Here is a 15,383-nt window from a genome sequence, read left to right as displayed (position 1 = left end):
CTAGAGGGGATCCAGATACAGTAGTACTACTAGAGAGGATCCAGATACAGTAGTACTACTAGAGGGGATCCAGATACAGCAGTACTACTAGAGGGGATCCAGATACAGTAGTACTACTAGAGAGGATCCAGATACAGTAGTACTACTAGAGGGGATCCAGATACAGCAGTACTACTAGAGGGGATCCAGATACAGCAATACTACTAGAGAGGATCCAGATACAGCAGTACTACTAGAGGGGATCCTGATACAGCAGTACTACTAGAGGGGATTCAGATACAGTAGTACTACTAGAGGGGATCCAGATACAGCAGTACTACTAGAGGGGATCCTGATACAGCAGTACTACTAGAGGGGATCCAGATACAGTAGTACTACTAGAGAGGATCCAGATACAGTAGTACTACTAGAGGGGATCCAGATACAGCAGTACTACTAGAGGGGATCCAGATACAGTAGTACTACTAGAGGGGATCCTGATATTAGCAGTACTACTAGAGGGGATCCAGATACAGTAGTACTACTAGAGAGGATCCAGATACAGTAGTACTACTAGAGGGGATCCAGATACAGCAGTACTACTAGAGGGGATCCAGATACAGTAGTACTACTAGAGAGGATCCAGATACAGTAGTACTACTAGAGGGGATCCAGATACAGCAGTACTACTAGAGGGGATTCAGATACAGTAGTACTACTAGAGGGGATCCAGATACAGTAGTACTACTAGAGAGGATCCAGATACAGCAGTACTACTATAGGGGATCCTGATACAGCAGTACTACTAGAGGGGATCCAGATACAGTAGTACTACTAGAGGGGATCCAGATACAGTAGTACTACTAGAGGGGATCCTGATACAGCAGTACTACTAGAGGGGATCCAGATACAGTAGTACTACTAGAGAGGATCCAGATACAGTAGTACTACTAGAGGGGATCCAGATACAGCAGTACTACTAAAGGGGATTCAGAAACAGTAGTACTACTAGAGGGGATCCAGATACAGTAGTACTACTAGAGAGGATCCAGATACAGCAGTACTACTAGAGAGGATCCAGATACAGCAGTACTACTAGAGGGGATCCAGATACAGTAGTACTACTAGAGGGGATCCAGATACAGTAGTACTACTAGAGGGGATCCAGATACAGTAGTACTACTAGAGAGGATCCAGATACAGCAGTACTACTAGAGAGGATCCAGATACAGCAGTACTACTAGAGGGGATCCAGATACAGTAGTACTACTAGAGGGGATCCAGATACAGTAGTACTACTAGAGGGGATACAGATACAGCAGTACTACTAGAGAGGATCCAGATACAGCAGTACTACTAGAGAGGATCCAGATACAGTAGTACTACTAGAGAGGATCCAGATACAGCAGTACTACTAGAGAGTATCCAGATACTGCAGTACTACTACAGGGGATCCAGATACAGTAGTACTACTATAGGGGATCCAGATACAGCAGTATTACTAGAGGGGATCCAGATACAGCAGTACTACTAGAGAGGATCCAGAAACAGTAGTACTACTAGAGGGGATCCAGATACAGCAGTACTACTAGAGGGGATCCAGATACAGCAATACTACTAGAGAGGATCCAGATACAGCAGTACTACTAGAGGGGATCCTGATACAGCAGTACTACTAGAGGGGATTCAGATACAGTAGTACTACTAGAGGGGATCCAGATACAGCAGTACTACTAGAGGGGATCCTGATACAGCAGTACTACTAGAGGGGATCCAGATACAGTAGTACTACTAGAGAGGATCCAGATACAGTAGTACTACTAGAGGGGATCCAGATACAGCAGTACTACTAGAGGGGATCCAGATACAGTAGTACTACTAGAGGGGATCCTGATATTAGCAGTACTACTAGAGGGGATCCAGATACAGTAGTACTACTAGAGAGGATCCAGATACAGTAGTACTACTAGAGGGGATCCAGATACAGCAGTACTACTAGAGGGGATCCAGATACAGTAGTACTACTAGAGAGGATCCAGATACAGTAGTACTACTAGAGGGGATCCAGATACAGCAGTACTACTAGAGGGGATTCAGATACAGTAGTACTACTAGAGGGGATCCAGATACAGTAGTACTACTAGAGAGGATCCAGATACAGCAGTACTACTATAGGGGATCCTGATACAGCAGTACTACTAGAGGGGATCCAGATACAGTAGTACTACTAGAGGGGATCCAGATACAGTAGTACTACTAGAGGGGATCCTGATACAGCAGTACTACTAGAGGGGATCCAGATACAGTAGTACTACTAGAGAGGATCCAGATACAGTAGTACTACTAGAGGGGATCCAGATACAGCAGTACTACTAAAGGGGATTCAGAAACAGTAGTACTACTAGAGGGGATCCAGATACAGTAGTACTACTAGAGGGGATCCAGATACAGTAGTACTACTAGAGGGGATCCTGATACAGCAGTACTACTAGAGGGGATCCAGATACAGTAGTACTACTAGAGAGGATCCAGATACAGTAGTACTACTAGAGGGGATCCAGATACAGTAGTACTACTAGAGAGGATCCAGATACAGCAGTACTACTAGAGAGGATCCAGATACAGTAGTACTACTAGAGAGGATCCAGATACAGCAGTACTACTAGAGAGGATCCAGATACAGCAGTACTACTAGAGGGGATCCAGATACAGTAGTACTACTAGAGGGGATCCAGATACAGTAGTACTACTAGAGGGGATCCAGATACAGTAGTACTACTAGAGAGGATCCAGATACAGCAGTACTACTAGAGAGGATCCAGATACAGCAGTACTACTAGAGGGGATCCAGATACAGTAGTACTACTAGAGGGGATCCAGATACAGTAGTACTACTAGAGGGGATACAGATACAGCAGTACTACTAGAGAGGATCCAGATACAGCAGTACTACTAGAGAGGATCCAGATACAGTAGTACTACTAGAGAGGATCCAGATACAGCAGCACTACTAGAGAGTATCCAGATACAGCAGTACTACTAGAGGGGATCCAGATACAGCAGTACTACTAGAGGGGATCCAGATACAGTAGTACTACTAGAGGGGATCCAGATACAGTAGTACTGCTAGAGGGGATCAAGATACAGCAGTACTACTAGAGAGGATGCAGATTCAGTAGTACTACTAGAGGGGATCCAGATACAGCAGTATTACTAGAGGGGATCCAGATACAGTAGTACTATCAAATCAAATCAAATCAAATTTTATTTGTCACATACACATGGTTAGCAGATGTTAATGTGAGTGTAGCGAAATACTAGAGGGGATCCAGATACAGTAGTACTACTAGAGAGGATCCAGATACAGTAGTACTACTAGAGGGGATCCAGATACAGCAGTACTACTAGAGGGGATCCAGATACAGTAGTACTACTAGAGGGGATCCAGATACAGTAGTACTACTAGAGAGGATCCAGATACAGTAGTACTACTAGAGGGGATCCACATACAGCAGTACTACTAGAGGGGATCCAGATACAGTAGTACTACTAGAGGGGATCCAGATACAGCAGTAGTACTACTGGAGGGGATCCAGATACAGTAGTACTACTAGAGAGGATCCAGATACAGTAGTACTACTAGAGGGGATCCAGATACAGTAGTACTACTAGAGAGGATCCAGATACAGTAGTACTACTAGAGAGGATCCAGATACAGTAGTACTACTAGAGGGGATCCAGATACAGTAGTACTACTAGAGAGGATCCAGATACAATAGTACTACTAGAGGGGATCCAGATACAGTAGTACTACTAGAGGGGATCCAGATACAGCAGTACTACTAGAGGCGATCCAGATACAGCAGTACTACTGGAGGGGATCTGGATACAGCAGTACTACTGGAGGGGATCCAGATACAGCAGTACTACTAGAGGGGATCCGGATACAGCAGTACTACTGGAGGGGATCCAGATTCAGTAGTACTACTAGAGGGGATCCGGATACAGCAGTACTACTGGAGGGGATCCAGATACAGCAGTACTACTGGAGGGGATCTGGATACAGCAGTACTACTAGAGGGGATCTGGATACATCAGTACTACTGGAGGGGATCCAGATACAGCAGTACTACTAGAGGGGATCCAGATACAGCAGTACTACTGGAGGGGATCTGGATACAACACTTGCAGTAGTTTTACCTCTAGAATAAGACTGTCACATTTGGGGATAGCATTGTGCAATCTAGAGTTTTTCTTTAGAGGTAGACCGGGGGAATACAGAATAAATAATTACGCACTGCACAAACACTTTTTAATCAGAATACTTGAGGTTGTGGGGTCAATATGGCCGTTGCTTCATTAGAACTAACAAAATGTAGTTATGTAACGTTAATCTCACGTCACAGTAACTGATCCAAGAGCATTTCTATAGCATTGCCTTTACCATCACAACACATAAGTGAGTCATGGAAGAAGTTGTCACAAAAAAAAAGAATGACTCTTTCCATCGAAGGTCGGCTAATGGCTAATGTGTCAACATGAAACATCCCACTAACATCACAACAGGACACGGTAAGTACCTTCAACACCAAAAAACTGTTGCTTAGGACACTCATTGAGCCACAAGCCGTCTCTCACTAGCTACCTTCTTTAAACAAACAGCTACTATACTCTTTAGTGTGTCTGAAGCGGGAACAGGTGGGTCAAACGCAAGCCAACAATCCCTGGGATCCTCTGTACATCTCAGACACAGGTCACATCAGTTACGTCCGATTCACCGGCGCTCCGCTTGGACCACTGATGTCACTTAGTAAAACAAACATGCCTAACGAGGCGAACAATTGGATTGCCACTTACCGTTAGATTTTATTGAGCAACTTCTCTTTTCCGCTGACACTGGCAAAGACCACGGACCCTTGTTCCCGAGGCCTGCCTGCCTGCTCCAGGGGTATAAAATGGGGGGAGAATCTGGTGTTCTGCCTCAACCAACTTTTCCTTCAGCATTTCTGCTACTCTTCTACAGAGCTTCTTCACCACCACCTCCACAGGTAAGAGCCGGGGGTCTCTTTGTGTTTCACTGGAGGGTTGGGAACCACAGTTGGGTTACGGTGGCAGATCTTGGGGATGTAGATGGGACTAGAATCTGAAAACAACCCTGGAACTCTTACTGTTTTTGTTGAACAAATGTATTTAGGTCAGTAACAACTGTATTTTACTTCATCTAGTGAGCTATTCCTGTATGAGTGCTTATGGAAATAGTAGTTTTGTTGATGTAAGGCTATGGTTTCTTTTAGAACATGCTGAATGACAATATTACACCAGAATATGGGTCGTGTCGTCAGCATTACACAGAAGGAGTAATGTCACTCCTAGAAGAATAGAGATGTTTCTCGTGCACTGCATGAAACTCCCACAGTGTTAACATACCTGTTTCGTTTGTCTTTCCCTCCTCCAGCCCATCATCAACATGGCCCTCTGGCTCCAAGCTGCATCTCTGCTGGTGCTGCTGGCCCTCTACCCTGGGGCAGACGCTGCAGCTGCCCAACACCTGTGTGGCTCTCATCTGGTGGACGCCCTCTATCTGGTGTGTGGAGAGAAAGGATTCTTTTACAACCCAAAGAGAGATGTGGATCCCCTAACAGGTAAGACACCTCTAGCACTGTCTGAATTCAAAAGACTTCATATCTGCTCGACAACTCAACTTGATCTAAGACCACGAGTTACTTTCCTGTTTTTGTGTGTATGTGTGTCGAAATGACATTTAGAAAACGCATGGTCACTTAGAAGAAACTACAAATATGAAACTGAATGGGGAAGGCAATGATGAAACACAGAAAAGGACAGTAGTCCATACAATATGCTGCTTGATGTTATGAGGTAGCACTCACTCAATGTGCCTTTCTCCTCTGGCAGGGTTTCTCTTTCCAAAATCGTCCCAGGAGAACGAAGTTGCCGAGTACCCGTTCAAAGACCAGATGGACATGATAGTAAAGAGAGGTATTGTAGAGCAGTGCTGTCACAAGCCTTGCAACATCTTCGACCTGCAGAACTACTGCAACTGAGGCCTGTCTCACCGCTACGCCTGCTCTTCTCTCTGCCACTCTCCAATGCGCAGAGGCATCATCCCCGTCTCAAAGAAAAGGCTTCAAGTGCAGACAAGAAATGGCATAGACATGTTTTATTTTTCCTAGAAAATAAAGTTCTGTGAAATGAGCAAGCACTTTGTTTTCCTTTTGTAAATGGGCCTTATGTTTGGAGTAGGCTACTATGACTTCTGTTCAATTTGTGGTTCTGATTTTCTCATTATCCTGGGTTGAAACCAAACTATTGTAAATGTATATTGTAATGCAGACAAAATGGGCACGAGAAACACTCTTCTCACGCCACTTCGAAAGAGTTTCGCCTGGAAGTGACTTTTTTTGTAGCAGGTTAGGAGAATTAATTAACCCTTTCACCCTGCTCCTCTGCACACTCCACTAGCGTCCAGTCAAAGCTAGCATCCACTACAAGACCGTGGTACTTGCCAATGGAGCAGCAAGCCCCTCCCTACCTTCAGGCTATGCCCAAACCCTAAACCCCAACTCGGGGTCTCCATTCTGTCACCTCTGGTCTTCTGGCTCTCCTACCACTACGGGAGGGCAGCTCCCCCTCAGCCCAGTCCAAGCTCTTCTCTGTCCTGGCACACCAGTGGAGGAACCAGTCTCTTTCTAAAGCTAGGACAGCAGAGTCCCTGCTCACCTTCCAAAAACATCTGAAACCCTACCTCTTCAAAGAATATCTTAAATAATCCCACAGCACCTAATATCCATTAGATTGGGCAAAAACGAATTGTTTGGTTTTAGGAGGATAATATAATGTCATTCTTGCATACATTGTGTTGTATGATGAAGTCCTACAGATCTGCGCTTCTCAAAGTGGACACTAGGGGTCAGTCTTCCCTCAGATTTACAGAGACATAAAACAGAGATGACGATCACATCAAAAAAAAAATGAATGGAATGAATCGAGAGGTTTTAGTTGAGTATAGTTTAGATTATAGGATGTCCATTAGCTGTTGCACATGCAAGCAGCTACTCTTCCTGGGGTCCACATCAAACACGTGACAAAATACACAACAGTTATAGACAAGAACAAAATAAGAACAGTAAGAACATTAAATATAAAAAATGTGAATAAGATAAGAATCATATATCGTCAAGACACCGAGAGACAACAACAATACTTTTTACACACTTCATGTTTACATTTTAATGTACTTATATACAGTACAGTTCATTTAGATCAATATGATTAAATTATATTAACAACCTAAAATGTTGTAAATATAACTAATTTGATAAAGAAGACTTTCTTTTTAATTTGTAATTTATTTAACTAGGCAATTCAGTTAAGAACACATTATTATTTTCAATGACGGCCTAGGGTTAACTGCCTATTCAGGGGCAGAACGACAGATTTGTACCTTGTCAGCTCAGGGATTTGAACTTGCAACTTTTCGGTTACTAGTCCACCGCTCTAACCACTAGGCTACCCTGCAAAGTATAGGGCCGTTCTCCTATGCATTAACCAATGGTTGTGGTAACGTCATCGACTGTGCAGTCGGGTGTTCAGAGGTGCGTTCATTTCGCCTGAACGTTTGGTACATTGCGATAACATCTGTAAATGTTATCGCAATGTAACATCCACAACTTCCTTGTACGTTCTTGAACAGACTTTGAGGTACGTTTGCTCCCGTTTGGTGGGTGTGGCGAGGTGTGGCTTGACGCAATAAGTGTCGTTTTTAAAGTGTGATTGCCATGCTGCCAGAGTCCCCGAAACCCCCTCCCCGTTTTTTTTCGACTGAGCCTTCAGTATAGCACCGTTTCAGTTCAATTGAATGTTCCAGAATGTAAAAACGTACTGAAAGCAGCCCAGATTGCTTTAACATTCTCCCTTGCTAATTCGATGGACACGTCAACCATTGGCTAGCTAGTTGATAGGTAAATTACCTATCCAGACATTGTAAGATCTGGTAGGCGTCAGCAACGTCTGAGCAGAGGGACGTGCCCTTGATCAGTAGTGAAAGCGCAGCGTCGTCGCCTGCTCTTTTCGAGGCCAATGAGAGAGCTGCTGACGGAGGTAATGGGCGGGCCAGACGTACACCTGAGCAGGTCAGGGTGACTTGATTTGTGTGCCCACGCCCCCTGTGAATAATCGGTCGGATCGATTCGTTTCTGCGAACGTTGTTTTTTAATGCGTGGAATTAAGAACGATCACATTGGGAACGGATACTTTTACCGGTCTCTTTTTTAGCCTACTACTACTTTTTCGGCTACTTCGAGATTTATTGGATATTAGCCTAAATCAACACAATGCAATATGTTCATTTATCTAAGGATTCATGCCGAAACGGTACGTTTATAGACTAATACTTCAATGTCATCATATTATTGTAGGCTACGTTATTTAATGGGAAATGGGGGCCTACAATATTTTTTTTTATGTTTGTGATATAGCAACAGCAGGCTTATTCACGAAGGGCGTATTACAGACAATAATACCCATGGGTTGGCATCCGTAAATACACTTAATAGCCCAAAAATGATATTGTCAGAAATGATTTTCTAAACGTCTTCACCTGGAGCAGAACACAAAGCCAGTTTAAATGTATGATTTTAAAAGCAATTGTTTGAAAATATTTTAGAATATCAAGTGGGGTTGTTCATGTCTTTGAGCTACTTTTAAATGAGCTAATTTCCAAAGCCAGTTTTTTTTAGGTCATTCCACTTGAAATGTCCATATAATTGATGATTTCTACGCTCATGAGAATTGTAATCTCCGTTGTGTGTGAATAGAACACCTTTGTTGACAGAGAGAACATGTCACTGCACCATGCCAATGCGGGGGCATTGTTCAAATGGTGAGGTCATGTATTGAATCTGCCAGTCTCACTAAACATGAAATGTCATGTGGATTTCTAAAGTAGGCTATCTAATCTTCTTATATTTTCTGTCCCAATGAAATCCAAAGAAATTGAGCCTAATTTTAGTTGACCATTCCAATCTTTAATTGGGCTTTGTGTAGATAGGTTAGTGTTGATAACATACAACGTGAATACACTGGTATCATTCTAACTGCCATGGATATTACTATTGTGACATAATAGTAATCAGTCAACACATGACCTGGTTAAGCAATCTGCTATGTAGGCCATTACCACTGTGTGTTTTGGATTGGTTTCTCTTCACCAGATGTTCTAATAGTGTTTATTGTACATAAATGTCCAGGTATTTACTTAGAAATAACATGGTGATCACACAATAAGAGCGTAATAGCTTTCATAAAGCTATAAGGCCCGAGCAGGTGTAGTGTAGGTGTGCCTGGAAACAGCCCTTAGCTGTGGTATATTGGCCATATACCACAAACCCCCAAGGTGTCATTGCTATTATAAACTGGTTACCAATGTAATTAGAGCAGTAAAAATAAATGTTTTGTGAAACCCGGTGGTATACGGTCTGATATACCACGGCTGTCAGCCAATCAGCGTTCAGGGCTCCAACCACCCAGTTCATATGAAGCAATAATGTTAAAAGTGATTTCACTCTGCTTGTTTTTCCAGGTTCCATAATAAGGCTACTGTGTCCATCTCAGACTGCGGTGTGTATAGTCAACGGGGAGGCAAACCTCCTCAACACCTCCTTCACTGACAATCACAATGCCACAGAGACAGGGCTGTCAGCCGTCGGCAACAACTGGACCAACTATAACTTCTGGACTGGTTTGACCTTGGCGGTGCTGTCGGCCTTCCTGATTGGAGGAAGTGTGATGCTGAAGAAGAAGGCCCTGCTTCGCCTAGCCAATAATGGACAGACCAGAGCAGGTGGGGGTCTTCACTGTTTAATGATGTGGAAAAACACAAAGACAAGTCACAGTACACCACAGGAGGGCATTGTCCTTATTTTGATCAAAGTTTTATATAGAATCAAGTTCTGATGGGTATCTACTGACAGTCATTTTTTTAACGTCATCACTAGCCGAACTCAGCCCAGTACCACGTCCTGAATCTTACACACCCTTCTAGCCGGCTACCACCCAGTACCACGTCCTGAATCTACACACCCTTCTAGCCGGCTACCACCCAGTACCACGTCCTGAATCTTACACACCCTTCTAGCCGGCTACCACCCAGTACCACGTCCTGAATCTTACACACCCTTCTAGCCAAACTCCGCCCAGTACCACGTCCTGAATCTTACACACCCTTCTAGCCGGCTACCACCCAGTACCACGTCCTGAATCTTACACACCCTTCTAGCCGGCTACCACCCAGTACCACGTCCTGAATCTTACACACCCTTCTAGCCGAACTCCGCCCAGTACCACGTCCTGAATCTTACACACCCTTCTAGCCGGCTACCACCCAGTACCACGTCCTGAATCTACACACCCTTCTAGCCGGCTACCACCCAGTACCACGTCCTGAATCTTACACACCCTTCTAGCCGGCTACCACCCACTACCACGTCCTGAATCTTACACACCCTTCTAGCCGACTACCACCCAGTACCACGTCCTGAATCTACACACCCTTCTAGCCGGCTACCACCCAGTACCACGTCCTGAATCTACACACCCTTCTAGCCAAACTCCGCCCAGTACCACGTCCTGAATCTTACACACCCTTCTAGCCGGCTACCACCCAGTACCACGTCCTGAATCTACACACCCTTCTAGCCGACTACCACCCAGTACCACGTCCTGAATCTTACACACCCTTCTAGCCGACTACCACCCAGTACCACGTCCTGAATCTTACACACTTTTCTAGCCGGCTATCACCCAGTACCACGTCCTGAATCTTACACACCCTTCTAGCCGGCTACCACCCACTACCACGTCCTGAATCTACACACCCTTCTAGCCGGCTACCACCCAGTACCACGTCCTGAATCTACACACCCTTCTAGCCGGCTACCACCCAGTACCACGTCCTGAATCTTACACACCCTTCTAGCCGGCTACCACCCAGTACCACGTCCTGAATCTACACAACCTTCTAGCCGGCTACCACCCAGTACCACGTCCTGAATCTACACACCATTCTAGCCGACTACCACCCAGTACCACGTCCTGAATCTTACACACTTTTCTAGCCGGCTATCACCCAGTACCACGTCCTGAATCTTACACACCCTTCTAGCCGGCTACCACCCAGTACCACGTCCTGAATCTACACACCCTTCTAGCCGGCTACCACCCAGTACCACGTCCTGAATCTACACAACCTTCTAGCCGGCTACCACCCAGTACCACGTCCTGAATCTTACACACCCTTCTAGCCGGCTACCACCCACTACCACGTCCTGAATCTTACACACCCTTCTAGCCGGCTACCACCCAGTACTCTACCCTGCTATTTAGAGACTGCTGCCCTATTTACATAGTCATTGAACACTGGTCGCTTTAATACTGTTAACATACTGTTTTACCACTTTATATGTACACTGAGTGTACAAAACATTAAGAACACCTTCCTGATATTGAGTTGCAGTCTATGTCATGGTGCATGTTCATTATGTTTTGTACACTCAGTGTATACACTGCATTCTAATCATAACTACTGCTATTACATACCATTTCCTGTTCAGATACATACCATTCACATACATATATATTTATTTATGACTCTGATGTTTATCATTCTGTTAGGTCTTCATTTTTTAAAACATAAAAAAAATATTTTAGATTATTGTGTGCATTGTTATTGTATTGCTAGATATTCCTGTATTGTTGGAGCTAGAAACATAATCATTTCGCTGTACCCGCGATAACATCCTGTACAACTGTGTAGGCGACCAAGAAACCTGGATTTGATTTGACTATGACCCAACAGTATGATATTTCAGCTCTCCGTATGGATAGTGAATAGTACATCCAGTTCCTGTTTAAAGGTTGTTGTAGTATCTAAATACTGGACATGAACCCTGACCGAAACGGTGAAACACAGTCTGATAAAAGACTCGTTCTCTTGTCAGTTATATAACGTTTGATTAAACAAGCTGTCCTGAATATCAGGGTTTCCTGAGGACGAGAAACAACTTGATTTGTTATTGATTTGTTTGTCTTCTATTCTAATGAATGCCTTGTTTGCTGTGTTCTGTGCAGGTGAAGGTGGTCATGGATATTTAAAAGACTGGCTATGGTGGAGTGGACTTCTAACCAGTGAGGTTTTGTTGTTGTTGTTGTTGTTGTTGTTAAATCTATCCTCAATGTTTGTCACAAGCACTATAATGTAAAGTGGGAATACCAGTAGTTTTATCATAGTTCTGTTGGGTAGCTAGTAGAACTATAAGCCTTATCCCAGGGGTGTTGAACTCATTTTGCCCCCAGGGGCCACATTCGGTCTTCATTGAGTTCCCGGAGGGCCGCACTGATTTTACATTTAAAAAAATTAATAATTAGATTTTCTTGCTGTCAAAATTAGTAAACATTTCTCCTCTAGCCATTGTTTTGGGAATTTTCGATGATCCCTGACTGTTTAGTGATCATTAGCGAGCTGGACAGCCAAGAAACCGTCTCCAAGAACCGTAAAGGATTAGGACTACATCAATGTTTTTGCATTATGTCCTGCCTCTCACAGTGGGTGCCGGTGAGGTTGCCAACTTTGCAGCGTACATGTTTGCTCCAGCTACTGTGGTGACTCCTCTGGGCGCCCTGAGTGTCCTTATCAGGTACCCTTACTTCTCTGTTGTCTATTAACACACAGCCTTCACATACAGGTACTTATACTCTCTCCGGTTTCTCATTTTCCATGACTGTGTAAAATCTCACACCGTTGTTGTCATTTTTGCACCCTTTATTTTGGTGTACGCGGAAACTTATTTGAACTTTCAGGAGCTGTTGTGTGTGTGTTTTGTGTTCGTGTTGATACTGTGTATCCTCACATGGAAGTCATTGTTCTACAGGTTTACATTAATATTCAAATGAGTGTCATTGTGGCTTCTCTCTGGACACAGTGCAGTGCTGTCCTCTTACCTGTTGGGGGAGACACTGAATCTCTTGGGGAAGCTGGGCTGTGTGCTCAGCATACTGGGCAGCACTCTCATGGTGATCCATGCACCTGAAGAAGAGGAAGTCACTACCCTGCAGCAGATGACTGACAAATTGCTTGACCCAGGTACATTGTTTATATTCATTGACATAGGAATTATTCACACAGCAATTCTTTTATTAAGGGCAGTGCAACAATGAGGTAATGAACATGTCATTTAGAGTAGAGAAACTTCAAAGATGCTATCGTCATTATTGAGCAAATATGTAGACAGAAGGACAGGCGGTACATATGCACCAGGGAATAACACCTGTCTGTTCCCTAACTACCTTCCACCACACCCTAGAGAAACACTTATCTCCCTCTCTCCTCTGTGTCAAGCCTCACTTCAATGGCTCCTGTGTATCCGCTTTGTGTCTCTAGGCTTCCTTGTGTTTGCCAGTATCCTGCTGGTGGCCTGCTTGCTGCTTATCTTCTACTTCTCCCCCCGTGTGGGCCAGACCAACATCCTGGTCTACATCGGCATCTGTTCCCTGCTGGGAGCCTTCACCATCTCCTCCGTCAAGGGCCTGGGCATCGCCATCCGCACAGTGACCTCTGACCCGGCCGTGGTGCGTCACCCGCTCACCTGGATCCTTCTGGTGTCACTGGTCAGTTCCATCGTGGTCCAGGTCAACTACCTGAACAAGTCTCTGGACACCTTCAACACGCTGCTGGTCTACCCAATCTACTACGTGTGTTTCACCACCGTGGTGCTCACCACCTCCATTATCCTGTTTAAAGAGTGGGGGACCATGTCTGGTGTGGATGTGGTGGGCACCGTGGGGGGCTTCCTGGTCATCATCTTAGGGGTAGCCATGCTGCACCTGTTCAAAGACATCCACGTCACCCTGGAGGGCCTGGCCAGCAGAATGTGTCAGCCGCTGGAGGTGAAACGGGAGGACAAACACATCCTCGTTGAGAATATGGAGAGCCTGCCTCCCATGAGAGAAGACGCACCCAGAGTCTTCATCATCAGCTGAGAGACTGGCACCCAGGATCTTCATCATCAGCTGAGAGACTGGAACTCAGGATCTTTATCATCAGCTGAGAGACTGGCACTCAGGATCTTCATCATCAGCTGAGAGACTGGCACCTGAGAGAACTCTTAGCACATTCACTTATGTAAATATGTATTTGTTAGTCTTTTTATTGGTAGTTTTATGTAGATTTGTGACCAGAGCTGTTGTTGACTATGTCTATGATGCTCCAGGATGCTAAATAGCTACTGAGGACCTTTGTCTATGAAGGTGCCAGAGAATAGATTACATTTTATATAGTTGTTTATACTTGTGGGTGTTTTTTAACCTCAGTTAATGACCATGCGGGTTGCTGATGACGCTGCAGTCTATGTAGACTGCTGCTGAAGACCAATGTTTGTGATTCATCAAGGCATTTTAAAAAGGGCTATTTTTATATATATATATACTTTGCATTTTAAGATGTTGACTACATTTCATATTTCTGTTGCCTGTCACTCATTTCAATAAAAAATGTTCTATTGTGTGCCTTTTCAGTGGAGAGATGAGGAAGTATTGTTGCCGCAGCTCTTACAGTTGAGCCCAGGTCGGGGATTGAGATGTTCATACTCAGTAAGAACCATAGCACCTTTAAATGATAACATAGAGATTAAGATCCAAGCTAAAGTCTCAAAACTCAAAACAATGGCAGCTTTTGCAAGAGCACACGTTTACTTAAACCGCCACACCCCAAAAAAGAAACCGTCAAGCTCTCTTCAATAGGCCCATTGTAGCCTAATACCAGCGTGCGGACACACGCCGTGTGGCCACACAGTACACGGATTTGCTTGAAGCAATCGGCTACATGACGTGAATAAGATTGTTCGTGTCCCGTGACCGTTGACATATTTGGAAATTGCTCTGGAAGAAATGTAGCACACCCAATCAAACTGCAGTTTGAGGACAGTTACTTTTTACAGCATTTAAAAAATATATTAAGACATTCATAAGTATGAATAGCTTTACACGTTGTAAACTTTGAACTTGGGAACCTCAATCTTGATATTTGATGTAGTATACTGTATTATTCCCTTCCCTATTGGTCATGGCCTGGGAGTCATGGCCTGGGAATCATGGCCTGGGAATCATGGCCTGGGAGTCATGGCCTGGGAGTCATGGCCTGGGAGTCATGGCCTGGGAATCATGGCCTGGGAGTCATGGCCTGGGAGTCATGGCCTGGGAATCATGGCCTGGGAATCATGGCCTGGGAGTCATGCTAAGGTTGGTTTCACTAATTGACGGTGTGGAAAGGCTGAGAGATGACTAACCGTGAGGAGTGGAGTTTCACTGTTGTGGAGGCATTTTATTGCCTGAGT

General features: G+C 44.4%; 2 protein-coding genes across 2 annotated transcripts; both read left to right on the top strand.

Moving 5' to 3' along the window:
* The first annotated feature begins 4,962 nt into the window (after window positions 1–4,962).
* On the top strand, window positions 4,963–6,192 carry LOC100136703 (preproinsulin 2). Its single transcript, NM_001124670.1, is given in 3 exon segments — window positions 4,963–5,027; window positions 5,435–5,621; window positions 5,893–6,192. Coding segments are annotated over 2 exon segments (324 nt in total). The 5' UTR covers window positions 4,963–5,027; window positions 5,435–5,446; the 3' UTR covers window positions 6,042–6,192.
* Window positions 6,193–7,905: 1,713 nt separating this feature from the next.
* nipal4 (NIPA like domain containing 4) lies at window positions 7,906–14,564 on the top strand. The gene is made up of 6 exons (XM_021617427.2): window positions 7,906–8,370; window positions 9,578–9,838; window positions 12,124–12,180; window positions 12,599–12,689; window positions 12,975–13,135; window positions 13,433–14,564. The coding sequence occupies exons 1-6, from the start codon at window positions 8,331–8,333 to the stop codon at window positions 14,029–14,031; spliced, it is 1,209 nt and encodes a 402-aa protein (XP_021473102.1). The 5' UTR covers window positions 7,906–8,330; the 3' UTR covers window positions 14,032–14,564.
* Window positions 14,565–15,383: the final 819 nt, after the last annotated feature.

This window comes from Oncorhynchus mykiss, chromosome 10, assembly GCF_013265735.2.
Source record: "Oncorhynchus mykiss isolate Arlee chromosome 10, USDA_OmykA_1.1, whole genome shotgun sequence".
Taxonomy (NCBI): domain Eukaryota; kingdom Metazoa; phylum Chordata; class Actinopteri; order Salmoniformes; family Salmonidae; genus Oncorhynchus; species Oncorhynchus mykiss.
The sequence above is the reverse complement of the archived record's forward strand: the minus strand, read 5'-3'. Positions and strand labels throughout refer to the sequence as shown.

Excerpts from the sequence above, each read along its gene's own strand:
- nipal4 (XM_021617427.2), top strand. The coding sequence starts at position 8,331 with ATGCAATATGTTCATTTATCTAAGGATTCATGCCGAAACG. Across the intron at positions 8,371-9,577 it reads TAAGGATTCATGCCGAAACG|GTTCCATAATAAGGCTACTG; the intron begins GTACGTTTATAG and ends TTGTTTTTCCAG. Across the intron at positions 9,839-12,123 it reads TAATGGACAGACCAGAGCAG|GTGAAGGTGGTCATGGATAT; the intron begins GTGGGGGTCTTC and ends TGTTCTGTGCAG.